Source organism: Protopterus annectens, chromosome 10.part0, assembly GCF_019279795.1.
Source record: "Protopterus annectens isolate FY-2018-M chromosome 10.part0, PAN1.0, whole genome shotgun sequence".
NCBI classification, from domain to species: domain Eukaryota; kingdom Metazoa; phylum Chordata; order Ceratodontiformes; family Protopteridae; genus Protopterus; species Protopterus annectens.
The window spans coordinates 1,010,127,003-1,010,148,967 of NC_056744.1; the positions used below are offsets into that span (position 1 = coordinate 1,010,127,003).

The window sequence follows — 21,965 nt, forward strand, 5'->3', positions numbered from 1 at the left end:
CTGTCTCTCTCTATATATATATATTTATATATCTGTCTATTTATATATATATATATATATATATATATATATATATATATATATATATATAAACCCTCCAGAAAACTGTCCATAGTCTTTGAGACAAAACTACACTCTATAACAAATAAAATAACTTAGAAGCTGGCACAATAAGGAGACTGAGACCAATAGTTCAAATCAGAAATTTCTTCTTCATTAAAAACTACTTTGATACAAACAATCCATAAGATAGAATCCAAAACAGTCTGAAAAATATGAAAATATTAAGCGCTTTTGTTTGTTAAAATAGTGTTAACCAGTCGAACTTCATCAGAATATTGGTGGAATGAAATAAGAACTAGTGTGCAAAAAATTCTACATTCTGGGGTGGTGTCCTCCCCATCTAATCCAATTAAGGATGCTTCTAACATTAAGGGTCCCATTGAGTCCAGGGGGGTGTATCTGCCTGTAATTTAACTTGCCATCTCAATTCTTTAACTTCCAGAAGGGGATTGCAGTCACCAAAAGGTAATGAAACATGTTCAAAAAACATATAATGGAAAGTATTGCACTGTGCATTATTAAAAGCGTGTTTAGCCAAAGCATTCTTAATGTCTCTCTTTCCAAGTATTAGTCTGTGTTCTTTAATATGATCACTTAATTTCCTTGTGGTTTTACCCACATAAAATGCTTTGCAACAGTCACACACACTGCAAGGTAGACTATATTCATGGAGCTGCAATTAAAAGCTTCTTGAAAGCGAATCTCTAATTTGGGATTTTGTAAACAGAAAACATCCCCTTGAGCAATGAAAGGGCAGCACACACACTTGCCACAGCAGAACATACCTGTACCCTGGGAAGGGAGACTGGTAATCAAAGGGGTACTCTTTTCAAAAGCTGACTTCAGGGGCACAGTCTTTATATAGCAGAAGCTAGGACTGGGATCTAAGATTCTTTCCAAATCTGGCCTACTGTTAATAATTCTCCAGTTCCTGGACAATATCTCTCCAACAGTCCCTCCATCAAGCGAGGTGGGAAGTGGGAATCTGGAATGGTCATTCGAGGAACCTGTGGGTTTAGGGCTGAAACCAGATTTAAGGATGGGAGGATATTTGTTTTGCCTGTGAACAATAATATCAGTGGGGATGTCATTAACCAGTTTTTCTGAGTAATGTTTTTCTAAAAACAACCATTCGTGAAACTGACTTTCTTTAAGGAAAATATCATCCTCACTCGCAATCCTGCTAAGTCACACAAACTGCCCCTTAACTATATTCCTCTTCCTAAAAGGGGGATGCTGGCTAATGAAGTCTAAGTAGTTGATCTGAAAGGTACTCTTTCTGTAAATGTTGGAAAAAAACTTGAAAGAAACAGGATCCCCGACCAAACTAACATCAAGGAAATTAACTTCATTCCCTTTACCCGAGATGGTAAAATCTAAGAAACTGATACTCTGGCTAATCCTGTCAAAAAAAATATCCAGCTCTAATTCAGACTCTTCCCAAATGAAAAAAAAATATCATTAATATAATGTTTGTATACCATGACACACTGAAAACCTTCAGTCTTGCATAGAGTGTCTGCTTCCCAAGAGCTTAGTGCTGAGTTAGCATAAGCAGGAGCCATTTTGGCTCCCATTGCCACCCTTTCAAGTTGTTGATAAATAACACCGTTAAAAGAGAAAAAAATATTTACTAGAACTAGCTCCAGTAAAGTAACCAAGGTGTCTTCTCTAAGGGGAGGGGTGCTTGTGTGTTTGGTCAGGTAATTCAACACATACTCTAAACCTTCCCAATGTGGGATGCTAGGGTAAAGAGATACAACGTCGTGTGACCAGTATGCATTATCCTTCAGTGGGTGGGCATTTAAAGATTTTGTTTAAATACTCCCAGGAGTCTTTATGGTAGAATTGTGATTTCTGAACCAAAGGGTTCATAAAAAATCCAAGAGGGCTGAAATAAATTCTGCCTTAGATTTTCTAGATGCTACGCTATGCTAGAGGGGGGGATCTACTGATTCTTTGTGAGTCTTTGGGATCCCAAACATTCTGATTACTTGTGGGAATTTCACATACATAAACTCCCTTTCTTCCTCTGAGATTAAACCTTCTCGATACAGTCTAAGAGTATTGGCAATGGAAAGAAAGCTCTGGGAAATGTCTTCAGGTGAAACTACTTTATATTTAACTTTGTTAGAAAGGGTAGTTTCCATTTTATAATTATAACTGCTAATATACATAACCACTATGCCAACTCCTTTGTCAGCTTTCATAATCCTAATATCAGAATCTCTACTTAAACTATCTAAAGCTTTCTTTTCTTCTTTAGTCAGGTAAACCACTTGTACTGTGTTTTGTTAGATAGAGCTGACCTGATTTTCCTTTCACAAACCCTGGAAAAGATATTCAATAAGGGCTGAGTGGGGAATTAAAAGTCCTAAAGCAAAGTTGATGGAGGACACACCACAACAATAAGAAGTTGACCATTTATTTAAATAACATGCAATAAAACAAAAATAACACGTTCTCAGTAAGCGCTTTCACATTCTACCTGAATGCTTATTTTCTAAACAAAACATCTATTACCAACTACTATCAAAATTAAACTAATCTATCAATTCCATGCTAACTTTGTTCTGTGGCATGGACTGTAGCAAATAACTTGCAATGCCCAACATGTAACATCCCAATGACCCCTGAAACTCCAGAAAAACAACAATCTGTGGGACTTCACAGTAAACTTAGTAAAGTCCCTGGAAAATTAATAATTAGTTAATATGAAGCACTAAGCATTTTATAGTAGGCAGTCTAGAAATGTATGTTTCTATGATAAGTTGTTAGATTCTGCCCTTATGTATGTTGAGTGATTATACATGTCTTTACTTATGTTCATATTATGCTTTTAGAGTTGCAACGTCATCTTAAAGGATATGTATATCTAGATTCAGACATAAGTAGTTTTTGTGGATATAAGTTTTTTAGCATATGTAATTTTTAGGTATAGGTATATTTATAAGTATATATTTTTATATATGTGTCATTTATACATATGTTTTTAGATAATTACATGATAGGTATATTAGAAGAGATAGTATATTTATATCTATGATAGTTTTAAATATATATATGAATAAGCGCAGTATCAAAGGAACAAACACTCACTACATAATCACAGGATGCTATTTAAATATACCAGTGAAATAACGATGCATGATTGGCTATGAAACAATTGTGATAAGATATTTAAGAGATAGTTGATGTTGTGTGTTCTTAACAGTCTGATGAAGCATTCAGGTAGAATGTGAAAGCGCTTACTGAGAACACGTTATTTTTGTTTTATTGCATGTTATTTAAATAAACGGTCAACTTCTTATTGTCGTGGTGTGTCCTCCATCAACTTTGCTTTTGGATTTCTGCTGTTGCTGTTACGGAGGCACTTTACCCTTGGAAGTGATTGCTACTATATATAGAATTAAATGTCCTCCTCCTTTTCAATGGGGGGCTGGCCTTCATCTGAATCCGTATCTTCACTGTTGCTCACAGGAGATCTACTGAAAGTGTCATGTAAACCAGAATGTGCAGGGAAACACCATTTTCATTAACCTGCAAAAAAACTAATGCCAGCAGAACTACCATCAACATTGAAAATGTCATTACCAACATTAAAATCATTGTTTTTTAACCCTTGTTTAAGGTTAAGCTTCCTGCAATACAGTTTCAGGTCAAGAATAACATTTGTTAACGAAGCCCTCTGAGGGGGAATAAAATTAAGATCTTTAAGTAAAATATTCTTGCTGTGTGTGTCCAAAGACATATCAGTTAAATTGAAAATATTTTGAGTGTGCGAGGCACAAGATGTGCTGGAACGAATTAATACAGTCTCCGACCTCGAGTGCTGTTCCTGACTTTCACTCTCCCTCTCCCTCTTCCTTCTCCCCTTCGAAAATTCGTGGAAACCTCCCTGTTCGTTGGACTCTGCAATAAAAAACGATCTCCAATAGAAGCCGAGTTAGGCTCGTTGTTGTTGGCTCTACTTTAAGGTGGATTAAGTGGGGGAAGAGGAATGCCCTTTGGGGGTACTGCTACTAACAGCACTGTTGTTGTTTGGTGATCTCCTGTATTACTGCCAGGGTCACGATGTCGTGAATTCATATTAATTGTCTCTCTAACTGTCGCTGCTTGCTGTGGGAACTTTCCATTATTTATAACATTCTCGGTTCTGTGATGTGGAACTGCCACGGTAACCACATTATTTGAAAGCTGAGAGTGAAAATGTCTGGTAACTACATCTTCTTCTTTATTATCAAAATAAACCATACCTCTGTGTTCCAATCTATGCGGAACTGGTCTGTGAAACACTGGTGCTCTATTATTATTCCCACTAAATCTCAGAGGGTAAGCGATATTCTGTTTGTACTGTTCTGTATCCCTGGCTAGTTTCTTCTTCTTTTTATGGATTAAAGTTGCCACATGTCTAGATAATTTAGTGTCAATACCTAGCCATTCATTTGTCACTCCTAAGAAGCAAGGGTGCTCTTGAATAGGTATGTTAAGAGCAATAATTTCATCAGCCAGTAAGCATAGCTTTTTACGATCATGTTCAATAAGCACCCGAAGCATTTTTCAGCCTGCCTCATTAAAAACTTGACAAAGGCTTGAAAATAAATCACTGTCATGATCTATTCCATTAGGAAACTTGCTCATCCTTAAGCCTTGAGGAACTATTTCAAGAATAATAGAAGTGTTCAGATATTCAGATAAAAAATGTCATATTCAACACTTTGATACACAGTCAGAAGTCTTTCTAGTTTGTAAATCAGATGTCTACAGTTACCTGGAGTAGCATACCTTTTACTAGTCTGTGGTTGGTGCAACTCACTATTCGAGAAATCAGTTCTTCCATCACTGTCCAGGAACGGATTAGCTTTATCTGAACCTAATAATTTATCAATAAAATTGTTGTCACCAGTATGCTTAACTAACTGCTCAATGGCTGAAGCTGTCACAAAAGTGTTGCTATTCAAAAGGTTGCTGGGTATCTGACTGCTCAATCTATCAAACACTTCTTGAGTCTTAACTACTGCTACACTGAAAGATTCCAGTGCAGAGACCAGTTCAGCTGGGATACTGTGAGTAGAGACATCAAAAAGCTCCTAGCTGCCATAAATAGTCTGGCTCCCATTACTCACTTCCATCTCCGAACAGAAAGACAATACCAAAACTCAAGAAAACTGTCCACAGTCTTTGAGGCAAAACTACACTCTATAACAAATAGAATACCTTGGAAGTTGGCACAATAAGGAGACTGAGACCAATAGTTCAAATCAGAAATTCCCTCTTCATTAAAAACTATATATATATATATATATATATATATATATATATATATATATATATATATATATATATATATAAATAACGTATTTATCTGATTATAAAAAGCATTAAATTAAACACGTTCTTTATGCCCAGAAAATGCACTGTGGAGAATGCTATATGAGTTGTGTAGTTTTTTTTTATTTCCTGCACTTTCCAGCCTGGAAGATTGATGAAGTTGGAAATTGTGCTGTTTATAATTTTTTGTATGATTACTAGATACTGAAATTTGTCTTACTCTCATGTATATTGGTGTGACTGTGTGGCATTTAGATGAGTTTAGTAAAAATATGACTACTCTTTGTGGCACTTCATTATAGCTGTATAAAAATGTTTGATATTGTGCAGAGTTGATAGTACGACAGTAAACTGAACAGGAACAGGCAGTTAGTGCTACTAATATCATGGTTTTGAGTTGGTAAGATGATTGCTGTATAGGCAAGTACAATTTTGTCCAGGCATACTAGATGAAATCAGAGAAAGAGATCTGAATGTGTTGGATGATGAGTAGTCTGCTCATGTAATAAGTGTATTTGGGAAGATGCTGATTCTGCCTGGAAAATGGCTTCCCAAACCTGAGTGGAAGAAAACAACAGACTGAAACTAGAGCCAGAGTTACTCTCAAGAGTGGGATGGATGTCAGCAAATGGGAGATGAGTGAGGAAGGCTGTCCTTGGCAGGCTGTTTGCATGAATCTGAAAAAAGCACTCAGGACATCTGCTGTAATAGCTGAGGGATGGAGTCACTCTCCAAAAAATATTTTATTTATTTATTTACATGTGTTTACTGGGGCAGTGAATTGATGTCAGTGGACTATTTGCAAGCACAGCTTGGGTGAGTAGGATGCCATAAGAAATTAACAAAACATATATACAGATACAGTGATATGCTAACAAGCATATGCATATTTACAGATACAAGAATATGCTAAACATTTAGTTTGAGAAGCAGTTTACATTGTCAAAACATGGATGGAAAAATGGAATTATGCTTAGCAAATGATCTCAGAGGCCATAAGATGAGTAGTCATGTACACCTTTAAGCAGACCCTTTTCAAACACTCAGTAATGCTTACCAAATTGTGAAGGGCTGTACATGATAACCCTGGGCTAAATTTATGTCTAGCCATCCAGTTATCAATACTAGGCTTAAAGGTAGCTAAAGTAGTAGTTTGTTTGACCTGTAATGGTAATGTATTCCACATGCTAGGAATACATTGAGTTAGAAACCTATAAGTCTAGCGAGTCTTACTTACTTGTTGGTGTAAATTTAGGCTGGTGTTTGTAGAGCTGAATATAGTTTTGCAAAGAAATAGGAAGTCAGACAGAACAGGGTCTTTCATGGCTCGAAAAGCAAGACAAAGGTCACCTTGCAGCAACCTGTAGGCTACTGAGTATATGGAGTGTCATGCTAATGTATCAGGGTAGCTGAAGGATTTAAGGCCTTTAATTTTTCTTGGTTAGAAATGTTTGGGGCCTTTTTGATTGAGAGATATGCTTGGATTTGCAATTACTAAAGGGTGCATTGTATTCAATGATGGGTCTGATAAGGGAAGAGTACAGAATGACTTCTTCAGATCTTGAAGATATTCCCTTGGAAATCAGCTGGGCTAGGCAGAAGGATTTTCTCACTATGGTGGAACCATGATGATCGAAGGAGAGAGAGTGTTAAACACAAAAGTATCAGGTCTGTTATTACCATATTGTTCTGAAGAGAAATACCATTTATAACACATGAGGCAAGAGCAACTTTTCTGCCAAATGCTGCTACACTGTACTTTCTTTCTTCATTTAGTATGAGACAATTTTTGATACACCATGTATGCGCATATTTCAGCCATGCTGGAGCTGTTTTGTATCAGTGGATGAGCAGATAGTGCCTGGTTTGCAGTCATCAGCAAACTTGGTCAACTACATTTCTGGGATATTGGCTTGGATGTCTGAAAAATAAATGCCAAATAGGAGAGGACCCAGAACTGATCAATGTGGCACTCCACTAGTTACCATTTTACATTTAGAGAAAAAACCAGTAACTTTGACAGCTTGGTATCTGCTGAATAGCTAGTTTGAAACATTGCAGACAATGTAATAGTTTACATCAAACTTGGATATTTTTTCAATAATAGCAGCTTGGGGGATAGTGTCAAAAGTCGAGGTCAAGCTGAGTAAGCAGAATGCATGGAATGACCACTATCTGCAGCCCCTGTAATCTTTTCAAAGAAGCTTACTAGGTTCAAGAGACAGGATCTGCCCTTATCAAGACCATACTGCTTGGTTTCTAGATCAGTTAGGTTGCCTATGTCTGTATAAATGAGTTCTGCTGTAATACGTCCCATGGATTTGCATAAAAGGTTGGTAAGGCTGATGGGGCTATAATTACCTGCTCTGTAGAAGGGCCAACATTGTGTTTTGGAGTTACAGTAGCTGCTGTCCAGGCATCAAGAACAAACCATGAATATAAGCTGAGAATGCAGCCTGACATATTGTCCGGTCCTATGGAAGTATTATTTTTAGACTTTGATGGGGATTCTAAGACTTGCTCCAAGCTGATTGTAGGGAACTTAGTTCTCCGGGGTAGTGAGAGCAACAGTGTGGGTGGGAGGGATAAAGCTGGTACTGAATTTGTATATCCTTGGGGTCAGAGTGGGTGATGTTATGGATAAGCTCAGTGTAGTGTTGGACATTATTCCTTCATTTTCTGACATAACTGAAGAATGGTTTATAATTTCCTTTGGCATCTGTAGCAATTTTAAGTTCATACTCTGCTTTACATTTTCTAATAGTATTTTTAAAGAGCTTGCTGGCATGTTTCATTATATTCTTGAGACAGGGAGATTGAGATTTCTTACAACTTTTCACCATCTTCCTTCTTTTGTTGTACAGTTTATTAATGCAGGAGTTCCACCAGAGAGGTTTATTCGTGCATTTACCATTATATTTAGCTTAAATGGGTACTGCACTTTCTATTCAGGTTCAGGTGCTAGCAGATATCAGAGCTGAATGTAACTGCCCTCTCAGTTGGGTCTATTTGCAAGAGATTGTTAGGAATTTTGCAAAGGTCTTCTACAAGCTAAAGTTGATGGGTTCATATTATATGATTGAACGCTAGAAATAGCAAACAATCTATTATCGAACCCAAATGCACGAAACCACAAAACATCCAAGGAATGGATCAGCAAATTTTTTCCCAGGGAAAAAATTTACTGATCCAAAAAAAAAAGTACAGGCAACATAAAGTGAGGGGCCTCACCTCCCACACCTTAAATATACCAACTCCGAGATCGCACCACAGTGAAGAAAACAGCAAAGTCCAGAGAATGGCTCAGCAAATTTTTTTCCCTGGGAAAAAAATTGCTGATCTGTTCCTTCGATATTCTGTGGTTTCATGCATTTGGGTTTGACAAATGAGCGTTCGCTATTTCTAGTGTTTGATCATGTAATAGGAACCCAAGATGGTTTGCCTTGGAGAAGTCCCTAAAGTTGGTCTCATTTAGTGGTGGAGTGATATCACTAAATCTAACAGAGAAGATGATTGATTTGTGTTCAGAATTAGCCAGGGGGTAAGGAAATAATGGGTGCAGGCATGGGCTAAGTTGGTAAGGACAAGGTCAAGGATATTAGAGCTTCTAGTGGGTAGTCTTACAATTTGCTCTTAGCATTGGTATTAATAAAGTCTGGGAAGTGCTGAGTATAACTACATTTAGAGGTGTAAATGTGACAATCAATGCTTGGGTAATTCAAATCTGCCAGGAAGAAGGTATATGGTTTGATATTTAATGCCTAATGGCATTGAGGTATTTTCTGTGATGTTTGGGTGATGTTGATAGGGATGTGTAGTAACAGTCGAATTTGTTAAGGGTGGGTAATTTGACGTAAAGTAATTGTGTTTCTAACAAATATAGGTCCTCCCCACAGTTACAAAGGGGTCTGAAGGTATGATAGGTGATAAATCCTGGTGGAGAGGGAGTGCTGACATTGCACTGAAACCATCTCTCAGTAGCTAAACAAATAAAAATGTGTGCGAGTTGCAGGTGGGCCTCACATTCTGGCATCTTTCTATTTAGACGCCAAGCATTGAGTAGTGCCACATTGAGTTTTTCCAAAATTTGAGTTTGAGCTTTCTATGTATGAATATCCAGTATGGAGACCCTGCCTATAAATGGCACTGCATGAGTGCAAAGGCTTTAGCTAGTATGTGAAAGCCTTGGCATAACAGGTGTAAGTCACCCCTGATGAAACAGGAAGTCTTATCTACCACATCATCCCATGCTCACACATACTGGATCTCCTTAGAATGACACCAACTACTAAGGCAATTGTTAAAGCCAATTATCTTGTCTTTGTATTTAGGCATAATTTCTGATGAAGGCAAGACATTACTCAATACCGATGTCTTTCCTGCCTCGCTGCAACACCTTAGTCATACCTGCTAACTTTTACCCCGTCCTTGTCCATAACCCTACAATTCACTTTGAAAAACTTTCTGTAACACTATCACTACACAAGACAGGCTTAGACACACAAACATGCACCAATACACTCATTAAACAAAAACCCTAACCCTTATCTTACCATTACACTAACCCTGCCCTCCACAAACACATGCGCATACACACACTCTCTAAATCTTTTCCCTTACCACACACACACCACACACACACACACACACACACACACACACGCATGCACACGCACACACACACACACACACACACACACACACACACACACACACACACACACACACACACACACACACACACACACACACACACACACACACACACACACACACACACACACACACCAAATGTATACCCTAAGCTAACCCTTACCCCAATCCCCAAACACATGCACAAGCATTCACTCCCCCTACCCAAACCCTACTTATTTATGTTGTTGAAAACAGATGTTTGGAATTCCATGCGTTTGACAATTGCTACCATCCCTTAAAATTATCAAACAAAAGTACATTTGATAAACTACAGGGTTACTGGTTAATCATAGTGTAACTGTCCCGACAGCTTTACAGAATATCAGTTTTTTCATACCTTTTAATCCTGTATTTCATTTCAGAGACTGTGGAACAATAAATTTACTGATAGTGTTCTTTGTGTTTGTTTTGATATGTTACACAATAAGATTGCATTACTAAATCTGCCATTTTTATGCAGAATGAGCTGATTATCAAAATCACTGAAGCCCAGCAGGCCACCGACAAGCTGAAAAGGAAAGTGGAGAATGCCAAAATGAAACTTGTGGCAGAAATTAAGGTAACTATAACATGGTTGTAACTTGTGTTCTAAGCATCCTTTTGTTTTCTAGGTATGCAAACATTAAAACATGTTTTCCTATAAGAGGAGGAGGAGTTAACAAAGAGGCAGTAGAGTGATCATACCTCTCAACTGACCCTAATTTTGCCACAGATTTTTATCTTGCCCCATGTAGTTTTTTTTCTGGTAAACTACTGAGGATTACAGCTGGTCAGTAATGCTAAACATTACTTCTTATTATTCAGAAAATTATGTTAATGCAAAACCTACTGTTACATTTAACTGTTGTAAAACTAGGTACATTATACAGAATAGAAACCTATCTCACTGACATTGTCAGAAGACGTATAGCCTCTATTTTCTTATTGCCATCTCTCATCTGTCTGCCCAGTCTTCACTAAACTTCAAGTCTCACAACTGTCCATACTTTAGCAATATTATGATAAAATAGCCAAATTTGCAGTAAACTGAAACAGAACTCACTACTACCTTGTCCTCAGAGAATTAAACTGGTAAGAACAATCACATCACTTAGCTCTTTCTCAGCTAACTACAATTCAGACTTCTGAATGAGCCTTTAGTAACGTAATACTTACTGCATTACTCTACCAAAGAATTATTTGCCCTAAAGAAAATCACTAATCACTATAACCAAATCATTTGATACTGCAGGCGTCTCTCTATATTCAAATAGTGTAGCTAAACTATGAGAACCACATCCCACTACCACTTAAAACCATTCAGAATGTAAACTCATTTAAAACACAGCTAAAACTTCAGCTATCAAATTAATGGATCTGCACACGTACATCTCCAGGATAAATGCCAGTGTTATCTTCAGCTAGCCATATTGTCAAACCATTTCTCTTCTTCCAGAATCCTATACCCAACAACCAGTCTTTACCTATACCTGAACAGTTTTAATAAGCTATATTCATTATTTTGTGACACTGTTCATCTCCCCTCTATACTCTAATATAAGCCCTATTATAGCCATATTTATAATTGCCTCTGAAATTTGCTTTACATCCCACCACTTAACTACTGTATCGACATTCTCTGCCCTACTTAGTTCTTTCCCTTAACTCAGTTTCTATGAATTTATAAGCACTAATCAAATGATATATCTCACTGACAAACCCAGTAATGCACCTCTTCAAATGCTCAGTGTTTAAAATCTAATGCATAAGTATCTTTTAGACTGTAATAACCTCTACTTCCATATAAATGTAGTCTAATCAGCAAGTCCCCATGTATTAGTGAATATATATTTAAAAATGTTTGTAATATGTTGGAGCTTTTCTTTCTGGGCCTCCAATGAAATTTTTTTTACTAAACCCAGTTGTATTAAGCCAGTAAACAAAAGCAAAATAAAATAAATAAAAATAACCTTCAAGTGAATTAGAGTAATATTTTAAAAATTGTCATTGATATTGGGCCTTTGTTGACTTATCAATGGTAATTTCTGTGAACAGGGAAAAAGTGAAAAACATTCACTGAAATCACCTTCAACAACAACTTAGCAATTTTGTTTTTGCAGGGGGACAAGCCCCCCGCTGCACCCCCCCATGCACCCCCAGATTTATAGTTACCAACTCCAAGGTCCTACAACAGTGGAGAAGAAAGCAATCTCCACTGCCAGTGAACAACACTCATTCTTTTTGCATTCGCTGAAATTAGATTCAATGGCATGATGTGCTCCTGTCCATGAATACTTACATCCCATCACTGACACAATACTAAACCATCTGTTCTGCATCATGTCTGTGTGCAAGCTTTTTATTGTTGGTCTTCTAATTCCAGCAATTTCATTATATCATCTCCTATTTTCTCATATATGATGACCCTTAAACTTTATTTTTAACCCCGATTCTCTGTAGAGAAATTCCCACAGTTCAATGATATCTGTCAGCAGTTTTGCTGTTTCCATTTAGTCACTTTTTGTGATAGATGTTGTTTCTCTATACCATATTTCTCAAATTCTCTATTTCAGTTCTTTACTCTTAATGTCTCTTCTAAGGTTAGAACATCAGAGCTGTATGTCATAATTATTGTTGGAATGGAAATAGTAAAATCCCATGAGTGGAGGAGCTACCTGGAAGCCTCAGCAAGAAGCTGAGATCCCTTATAGGATCCTCCAAAGCTAGCTACGAAAACAAAATCACCACTGATTCTAGGGACAATCACAAAGCATTCTTTAGCTATGTCAAGAATCTCAACGGCAACACACAGACCTGCTCAGCACAACGGCACGAAAATTACAGGACCAACTGATATTGCCAACATCCTGACAGATAGGTTCAGTGCTAACTTTACCCCCCTCTCACCCCCTTAAGGGCTCTATACAAGAAGAATACAGTGTCCCTGCAATCACAACTATGCAGGTAAAAGCTGCACTCTCTAAAGCCAAAAATGCAGCATCCATGGGACCGGACAACATCCCAGGTTGCATTTTACATGAACTTCGACGAACTGGCTCCCCACGTAAGCACCATGTTCAATCATAGCCTCACGTCAGGCTTTGTGCCCACTGAATAATGCACAGCAACAGTTATCCCACTCCACAAAGGGGATGCCACCACTGATCGTGGGAACTATCACCCTATTAGCCTGACAAGCCTGGTCTGTAAGGCCATGGAACTCATAAACAAAAACACTGGTAACCTCCAAACTCTGGACCCCACCCAGTTCAGGTTTGTGAAAGGCAAATCATGCCTCCTGAACCTGATCGACTTCTTTGAGGCAGTCACCAAAGCCATAGACGACGGTCAGGTGGTTCACACAGCCTATCTTGACCTTGCCACGGCATTTGACACCATCCCCCATTCTGGAATTATAGCTAAATTCACTAAACTAGGTATAAACCCCTATGTCACAAGATGGGTTACCACCTGGCTCACTGACAGAACCCAGACTCCAAATCTGACTTCAAACCAGTGACAAGTGGAGTATCACAGGGTTCAGTCCTGGGACCTCTCCTGTTTGGTATCTACTTCTCTGAAGTACAGGCTAACACAGAAGGCCTTTGGCTAACAAAGTTCTCAGATGACTGCAAACTAGGAGCCATAGTCGAGTCCCCAAATGATGTGGACATCCTACTGAAGGGCCTCACTGAGACAGATGCCTGGTGTCAGAGCCATGACCTCAAACTCAATGCCAAAAAGTGCATTGTCATCCTCTTTGATAAAAACTCTGTACTCATGAGCTACCACATAGGCGGCAGTCTACTTAATGCCGAATGTGTGATAAGAGACCTTGGGACCCAGGTGGACAGTAGTCTCTCCTTTGATAATCACATCGCCACAGTAGTCAGAAAATCATTCTATGTGGCACACCTCATCACAAAAGGGTTTTCATCCAGGAAAAAAGAGGTCATTGTTCCCCTCTACTCGACACTCATTAGACCCATTATAGAGTACAATGCCCCTTTTGGAATGTACCTCACAAGACATCTGCAGCAGTTGGAAAGGCCACAGAAGTACCTCACAATGAGGATTACTGGCCTCAAACAGATGCCCTACACTGACCGTCTCAAAAAACTCCAGCTTTACTCTGTACCATATCGCCTACTCTGAGGTGATCTCTGCCTAACATATAAAGCTATGTCAAACCCAGAGCTGTTGGACATGCTACACCTAAAGAAATCCCAATCCATCTGTGCTACATGCTCTAGGGACCTAAACCTTGTCACCACAATAAACAGGACATGCTGGAGGGATAGATTCCTGTCCCAGAGACTTCCCATACTCTGGAACAAGCTACGCATTGATATCACGCAAAGTTCCTTATTTGCACTCTTCAAGAATAATCTTGATGAGTGGATGGGAAATAGGAAATACACCCCGGGGATCACTTGTGTGGCTCTGCTCGACAGGGGCACAGGAAAATAACTTTCTTGGGTGACGTAAGCCAGGGAACCTTGTTGACTAGGCTTACTTAGACCCTTGGGCCGAAGCCTAGTACCTACCTATGAACCTATAAAGAAAGACTGCAGCATTTCTTCTTCTAAGATGTCTTGTTCTAAATATCACAGGCCTACCTTATTTACAGTTATCTCTACCTACCTTGTGTGGTATACTGAAATTCAAATCATCTATAGACATAGTTTAGTTCTTTACACTGTGCGACTCCAGAAGTATCTTTCTGTTATCTAAATATCTATTTCAGTAAAAGCTGTATTTTGTGAAGTTGCCATCTTTCCCCGATGTATGGTTTCAGTGTTGATTATATTAAGTGAAGAATCCAATGCTTCACGGGGGTACAGCATCCTTACTTCTCATAAAACATAATTTATGGCTAGCCTGTTTCCATACGTAGTTTTGCATAAGTGAGCTTTCTTTGAAATTGAAGCTGATCTTAGCTATTACATCTATATTCAACAAATAGACTGAAAACAACATAATCTATAATTATGTCTGCATACACAAGATACCAATTATATCCAGCTGCCAGGCAATCGCTTCAAAAGCTAAATCAAAGAATGTAGTCATGATCAGAAATCAAGTGTTCAGAACTATGTTAGATTACATTTGCTGCCTAACACCTCATGCAGGGGCTGTGTGTCACATGTTCCTTAACTACTATTTCAATTAACTTTAGAGGCAATACAATCTAAAGGTAAGAACATCCAGCATCACAATAACCTCTGTTTCCCTTTCATGTTTTAAAATTGACTAGAACTCACAGTTTACTGAAGAGGTCTCACGAAACTGCCCACCACTGTAACACATCACTTATCACTAGTCTCTGGACGCTAGTTCTTAGGTTTCCCATTTACTGTTCCAGTTCCTTTTTAAACAGACTTCTTTACTTTTCCTTTCTTCTGATACATCATTATTGAAGCTGAAGATGCCACCTCCATCCTTACCATGACACACAAATACTACTGTTCACCTTGACTTATACATTTTTTTCCAGGTGAACTTACATTGTTTCTTTGCTTCCTCTTAGTGAGGTGTTCCAGTCCTTAAACACTCACAATATGTGTGTGCTTCATTCTCACACAGGGAATGGCCTTATACCAGTCAAAGCAGAGCCAAAGTACAGTACTAAAAGGATTATATGCTATTAATCTGTGTCATCCATGACACTTTAAAATGAAATCCATTCTTAACAAATCAAATTAGTTGTGGATTTTCGGCCATGTAAACTTAAATATAAAGAGAATTCTGATAATGTGCTGGCAATATTTTGCTTGTTGTAAACATTACGTATTTTTTAAAATACATACTACAAGACCTTTTATTCACTTTGCATCTAATATTTCCTTACTTGTCAATTATTTTACTGCCGCATATTCACATGGCTTCAGTTGCTCATTTCTAACTTTGCAGTCATTTCATGTGATTGCAGAATCTATTCAGTCATAACACAAATAAATAAGAATATGCATGCTGTGGAATAACAGGATTAAACTGGCACTGGCCTGCTTAATGAAAACCTGACTTCCTAGCATTTGAATTTGCTCAAGCCTTTTGAAAGTCAAGTGAAAAAGAAATGAACAATTCAAACCCTTAGCCCTATAACTACCAAAAAATCTCCATATTTAATTATGGGAATAGTCATGTGCTAAATGTTAAATAACATTTATTTTGCATTTTTGTGCAGTATTGTTACACTGTTTCAGGTTTCTCTCTCTCTGACCCTGATAGATAAAGCCTAGCGCAGATCCAGTTACAAAAGACATTTTGAGTGTACCTGCTTTCATGATGCTGATTAGCTGACATAAAAGTAAAACATCTGTTTAGGGTTAAGTGCCACAACTGAAATGCAGTGTTCATTGTAAATACCATTTCCCATTGTAAGTATTAATGTTCAGTACATAGCTCATTGTTGCAGTAGCCTAAACAATATGGGTTTACCACAGGGTTCGTCTAAAAATATATTCAATTGTTAAACTTTTGTATGCTTGGGACAGGATAGTGTGCTTTTGGGGAACTGTCAGGGGCTTACTTATCTCAAAGCCACTTGTTATTTTCTGGTTGCTTTACTTACTCTCATAGGCTCCAATACCCATTTTCAATGGAGCTTTTGGTCCCGATGGTTGCATCTTCCCCTACATGAAAAGGAGAAACTCGCTAAGATAACTTTTTTGGGACAGATCAGCTCTGAATTTGCCTTAGCTGCTGGTGGGTGACTCTACTCTGGTCACTTGTTGTTTCTCAGAACACTAGTCATTTTCCCCTAGCCCTCTTGGTATAGCCTTCCAAGCATCAAAGACTGGGGGATAGCCATGTCCTCTGTGGTGGGAGAGATGCCCTTGTTAGGCAAGGGAGAAACACTTTCCTTGATGTCACGGTAAGGAGCAGGTGAAGGGATTTTACTTGTCTTGGATAGGGATGTGAAAGCTAGGCCCAGAGTGCCTAAGGGGCAGAAAACCTCCAGTCTCCTGTTTCTATTTCTATGGACAAGAGAAATTTAATGGGACATACTAAGAAACTTATTTCTGCCTTTTCAGATTGTTCTGGATCTTCAAGTACGAAAAGGAAAATAGTTCCCTCTCATTCTGTCAGGATTTTAGTCAGAAGAACAGATATTTTAGGAGGAGAGTTGTTCCTCAAAAATGTCTTCGCCGTCTTAGTATTCTGATTTTGAAAAAAAGTATAATATCAGATTTCCCAGGTGAAGAAATTTCTTTCACTGACATTTTATCTAACATGAAGGAGGTTCTTCATTGGCACCAGAATGTCACATTTATGGCACAGAAAATGTACTTTGACTTGTTACAGTTGCAGATGCCGAAGGCTGCTCTTATTCTTCCTGTATTGCTTGCTGTGGAGAATGTTTTTTCACTGCCTCCAGCTTTCCTGAAGGTCAACTTCCTGCTCCCAAGATGTTTAGCAGGTTATTCAAGGTGCAACAGGTGCACACGTACCTGTTTTCTAACCATAAAACAAATCTAGCCGTGATCATTCTAAACCTGCTGCTGCTAAACAGGTGACTGCTAATAAACCCATACCTTCTAACAAAGATGGGAAAGCAATGGATAAGATGGGGAAAGTATTCTTCTTGCACTTTCACTTTCAGAAATGTAAAGTGTCAAGCTTATATGTTAACAGTTTTGCTTGTGTCTTTTGAGAATATGTAGAAGTTAATGGTTAACCATCCTTCTGAAGCAAAGAATTCTTGAAATGCTGCTGTGACACTAGTTTCTTATGTGACTAAGCATATTTTAAAGTGCACTTATAATACTGCAGACGTCTCCTGCAGAGCTGCTCCTTTTGAATCAGTTTTAGAGGAGATTTGCTTGGCTTGGCTCCCAAAATCTTCCTCATGATGTTAAATCTGAAATGTTAAATGGTACAGAAACATAGAGTGTACCAGATCTTATCCATTTTGCAGACTGGCGATCATAGCCTTGGAGGTAGTAATTCTGATCAGTCTGGCTCTTCAAGCCTCATACATTCTGTCAGAGCAAAATCTTATTGCAGACAAGCACAGCAGGACCAGGGTAGACCCCCCCCCCCCAAGAATGGAAACTTCCTCCTGGGATCTTCCAAGATTTAATCCAGTTGTGGGAAACACCTCAAGAAGATCTATTTGCTTCCTTTCAGAAAATTCTGCTCCATGACTCCTTACAAACAGGCCTAGAAGATAGATGCATTCTCATTCCCATGGATGGGATTGTTCCTGTATGCTTTTCAATCCTTTCTGGTAATAAGCAGGTTTCTTCTAAAGATTCAGAAGGACTATCCACAAATTGTGGTGGTGACTCCCTTTTGGCCAAGGCAGAAATGGTTCACCCTTCTGTTCAATTTGGCCAAAGGCAATTCCCAAAACTTCCCCACTAGACTGGATTTACTCACACAAGTCTGCAGTTTGAGAGACTCCAGTCTGGAAACATTTCAGCTAAATGCCTGGATGATAGACTTTTGATACCTTTTGGGTACCTTTTTTCCTGAGGACATGCAACAGTTAATAAAGGAGGTGACAAAACATGCTACTAGAAAATCATTTTTGTGAAAGTGGAAAAGATTTTCTAGCTGATGTCAGTCAAAGAACCAGGATCCTCTTCAAGTCAGGCAGCCTCTGTTTCTTGATTAATTGTGCGAGTTACTGTCCTGTGGCATTTTGTACTCTGCTATCAAGGTAGATTTGTCAGCTATTTATTGTTTTCTACTTTTGGATCCTCCACTTTCTAATAATGTCCAAGTTAAACAGTTTCTGAAAGGGGGTTTACATACTCTGCCACCTAGGAAACAGGTAACACCTCTTTGCGATTTTAATTATTTTGTGCTTGAAAAGCTTACTGCCTCCATTTCAGCTATGTCATTGGGGTGATTTGATGCTCTTAACATGGAAATCTGTTTGTCTTATAGCCCTGACATCTGCTAGGAGACTATCTGAGTTACAGGCTCATATGATGAGTCACACCTACCTAAATTTTGCAAGGATTAGTTTTCATTGAGAACAAATCCTACCTTTATGCTTAACGTCTCATTGTTTCCATTAAGCCATACTAATAATTTCCCAGTCTTATTTCCTGAATCAAAGAACAACGGATCAAGGATTCTTCACTCTCTGGATATACACAGGTAGCTCAGATACTAGAAAAAATGATCTTTCAGGAAAACTGAGCAGCTGTTTGTCTCCTATGAATGTAAGAGGAAAGGACAACCAATGACAAAGCTCACTATGTCTAGATGGCTATCTCATGCCACTACTGTTTGTTATACTCACCACAATAAGCCACTTCCAGGCAGGGTTACAGCCCATTCTACAAGTGCATTGGCTTCTTTGTTGGCTTTTTGGAAAGCAGCAAACTCTAGAAGTATTCTAGATGCAGCAGCCTAGTTCTCTGTACATACCTTTACAAAGCACTACACACTGGAGTCCTGTGCTAGTACCATTCTCCAGAGGCTTCTGGAGTCTTAGTTATTGACCTCATCCCTTCTTCTTTTCATGACTAAGCTATGGTAATCTACCCATATAGCTTAGGCTCATACCCTTCAACGTCTTAGGGCAGGACATCTGGCAAAGCTTAAAATAATTGGGGGACAAAAGCCCAAAAACAGGGACAGATTTTAAATATTTAAACTTAGAAAGGTACTAGAATATCAGGTTTTGTGTTAGCATGCGTTTTCTGAAGGATATGAAGTCTGTCTGAAACTCAAATGTTTGCCATTCTTTAGTGACCTCAATCCTTTCTGACTTGCCAGAAAACCACAAATTTTATGAGGAACAGACACAAATATGAGCCTAGAATCTGGACATTCTGTGAAAATCTGGACAGTTTAGAGGTACACCTAGGGAAAGCCTTCACCTGTTTTCTGGACAAAGATGCAGACCATGCTTTTATAGCCTCTCCCTGTTCTGCTTATGTTTTCACCAGCCTTCTTTTATATGGTATCCCAAATACAGTAAACTCACAGTTAACCAGAATTCAAGCAACCAGCAAAAAAAAAAAAAAATCGAAAAAATGTAGTACAATTTTCATGCATTGCACTTTCAGTTTTCCTCCCGCATAATACATACCTCACATTTTTAGAGTTTAGAGTTTCAGAAAGGAAGACAGGAGTAAATTCCCTCTATCTCCAACCTGAGAATGAGTCAAACCAAACAAATAGTATAGGGTACAGTATTAGTCAGGCCTATTTTTAATAGTAACTCTCAAGCAACCAGAAACTACAGTTATCTGGCATCTACCAATCACCATGGGTGCCGGTTAACTGAGAGTTTACTGTATCTGGCTTCTGCCATGCCCAATTTACTCTTTTTAGCTTTCACAGTCAAACCTGCCTGCCTTGTCGAATCTAATACAAGCCTGCACATTTGGTAAGTGAATCCCAGCCCTTTGAATGGATGACCAAATCATCTCGTACAGCAGCTTATTGTGAGTGAGGATTTAGTATGTCATCCTTCATTTCTGGAAAAGTGTCCTGACCTTTGGTAGGTCAAATGGCAGCATGGTGTAATGAAATAAACCTTCAGTGGTTATAAAATCTTTTTTTTCCCCTTTGGCTTAAAGGGAAAGTTTTGTCTGCCACTATCCCTTTCTCAAATCTAATATTGTCAAGATCTTGCTTTTATTAGGAGCTCTATCAGCTTATCAGTTCTTGGCATGGGATAACTATTAAACTCTGAGATGCTAAAGTCCTCACAGAAGTTAACATTGCGACCAGATTTAGGAACTAGCGCTACTAGGGTGCTCCAGTCACTCTGAGTTTTATTACTCCTAATTTGAGCATCTTTTGAACTTTCTCTTTAATTAATTGGACGGTTTCAGTCTGACATTCACTTATTGTCTCTGTGTTATGTTCTATCAGTTAAGGTGTCCACCCCCCACCCAGTATTTCTTGGAACACTAGTCTTAACAGAAATTGTCTTATTTCTTAATTTTATGCTTTTTGGCAAATATTCATCTAACTGTACTTTAGGCAGAGATTCTGTAATCTTTCCTCTTACGAATTTCAGCTTGCAGGATACTACAGAACATTTTACTTTTTCTCATGGCATTACTAACTTAATTTGATAGAGTCATCTTTCTTGGTTGTCTAACATTGTAGCTCATTTCATGTATCTTTTCCTTTACCTCAAAGGGGCCTTGTCACATAGCCAGAAGTGTATTTTCTGTTGAGGTTATTAATATTAATACCTGATCTTGTGCTATATTCTCTTAATTCATTCACTCTTACTATAGACTTCAAGGTGCATCCCTTGGACTCTCTGCATGTGCGCCTTATCTATCAGCATGCCCAGGTTTAACCTAGTATATAAACTAGCATACTGTACTGTCATGCTTTTAAATATTGGCTTCTCTACTTCCCAAGTCACTTCAGCAATACTAAGCAGACATCTGGGATGCCTGCTATATAAGAATTCAAATGGGGTATACCTGTTTGAACCTTGTGACAAATCATCTTATCACAAATAGCAAGCAGGGTAACATCTGGTCCCATTTCTTACCAGCCGCGTCAATGACTTCTCCTTACATGAATTTCAGTGTTTTATTACATTTCAGCTAAACCATCATATATCTATCTATTTATTTATGTGACATTTATTTACCAGGATAATCCGACTGGGTCAGCAGAACCCGTTTTCAGCAGAGGCCAGGGGAGAAATGCTCCAACTGTATCATTCTTTGGATGATACACTGATGTTTTTAACTACTCAGCCTTACAGCAATGGCACCGCTGATGCAATACTCTTGACTTGGAGGGCGTGCCATGGTCAGTATCTTTTTAAGGATACCCATGCTAGAGAATAACAGACAGACATTCTCTGGCAATAGCCTTAGAATTAGTCTTGCATAATAGAAGTTCTGAAATTCTGCAACATACTCAGTTAGTAGTAGTATACACTAATACCCATTGTT

General features: G+C 38.4%; 1 protein-coding gene across 1 annotated transcript in view; it reads left to right on the top strand.

Moving 5' to 3' along the window:
* SPATA1 (spermatogenesis associated 1) overlaps positions 1-21,965 on the top strand; it is a 671,358-nt gene that overhangs the window by 597,814 nt on the left and 51,579 nt on the right. The window contains exon 11 of the mRNA XM_044086829.1: positions 10,550-10,648. Within this exon, the coding sequence (XP_043942764.1) occupies positions 10,550-10,648 (99 nt within the window). The remainder of the gene's footprint in view (positions 1-10,549; positions 10,649-21,965) is intronic.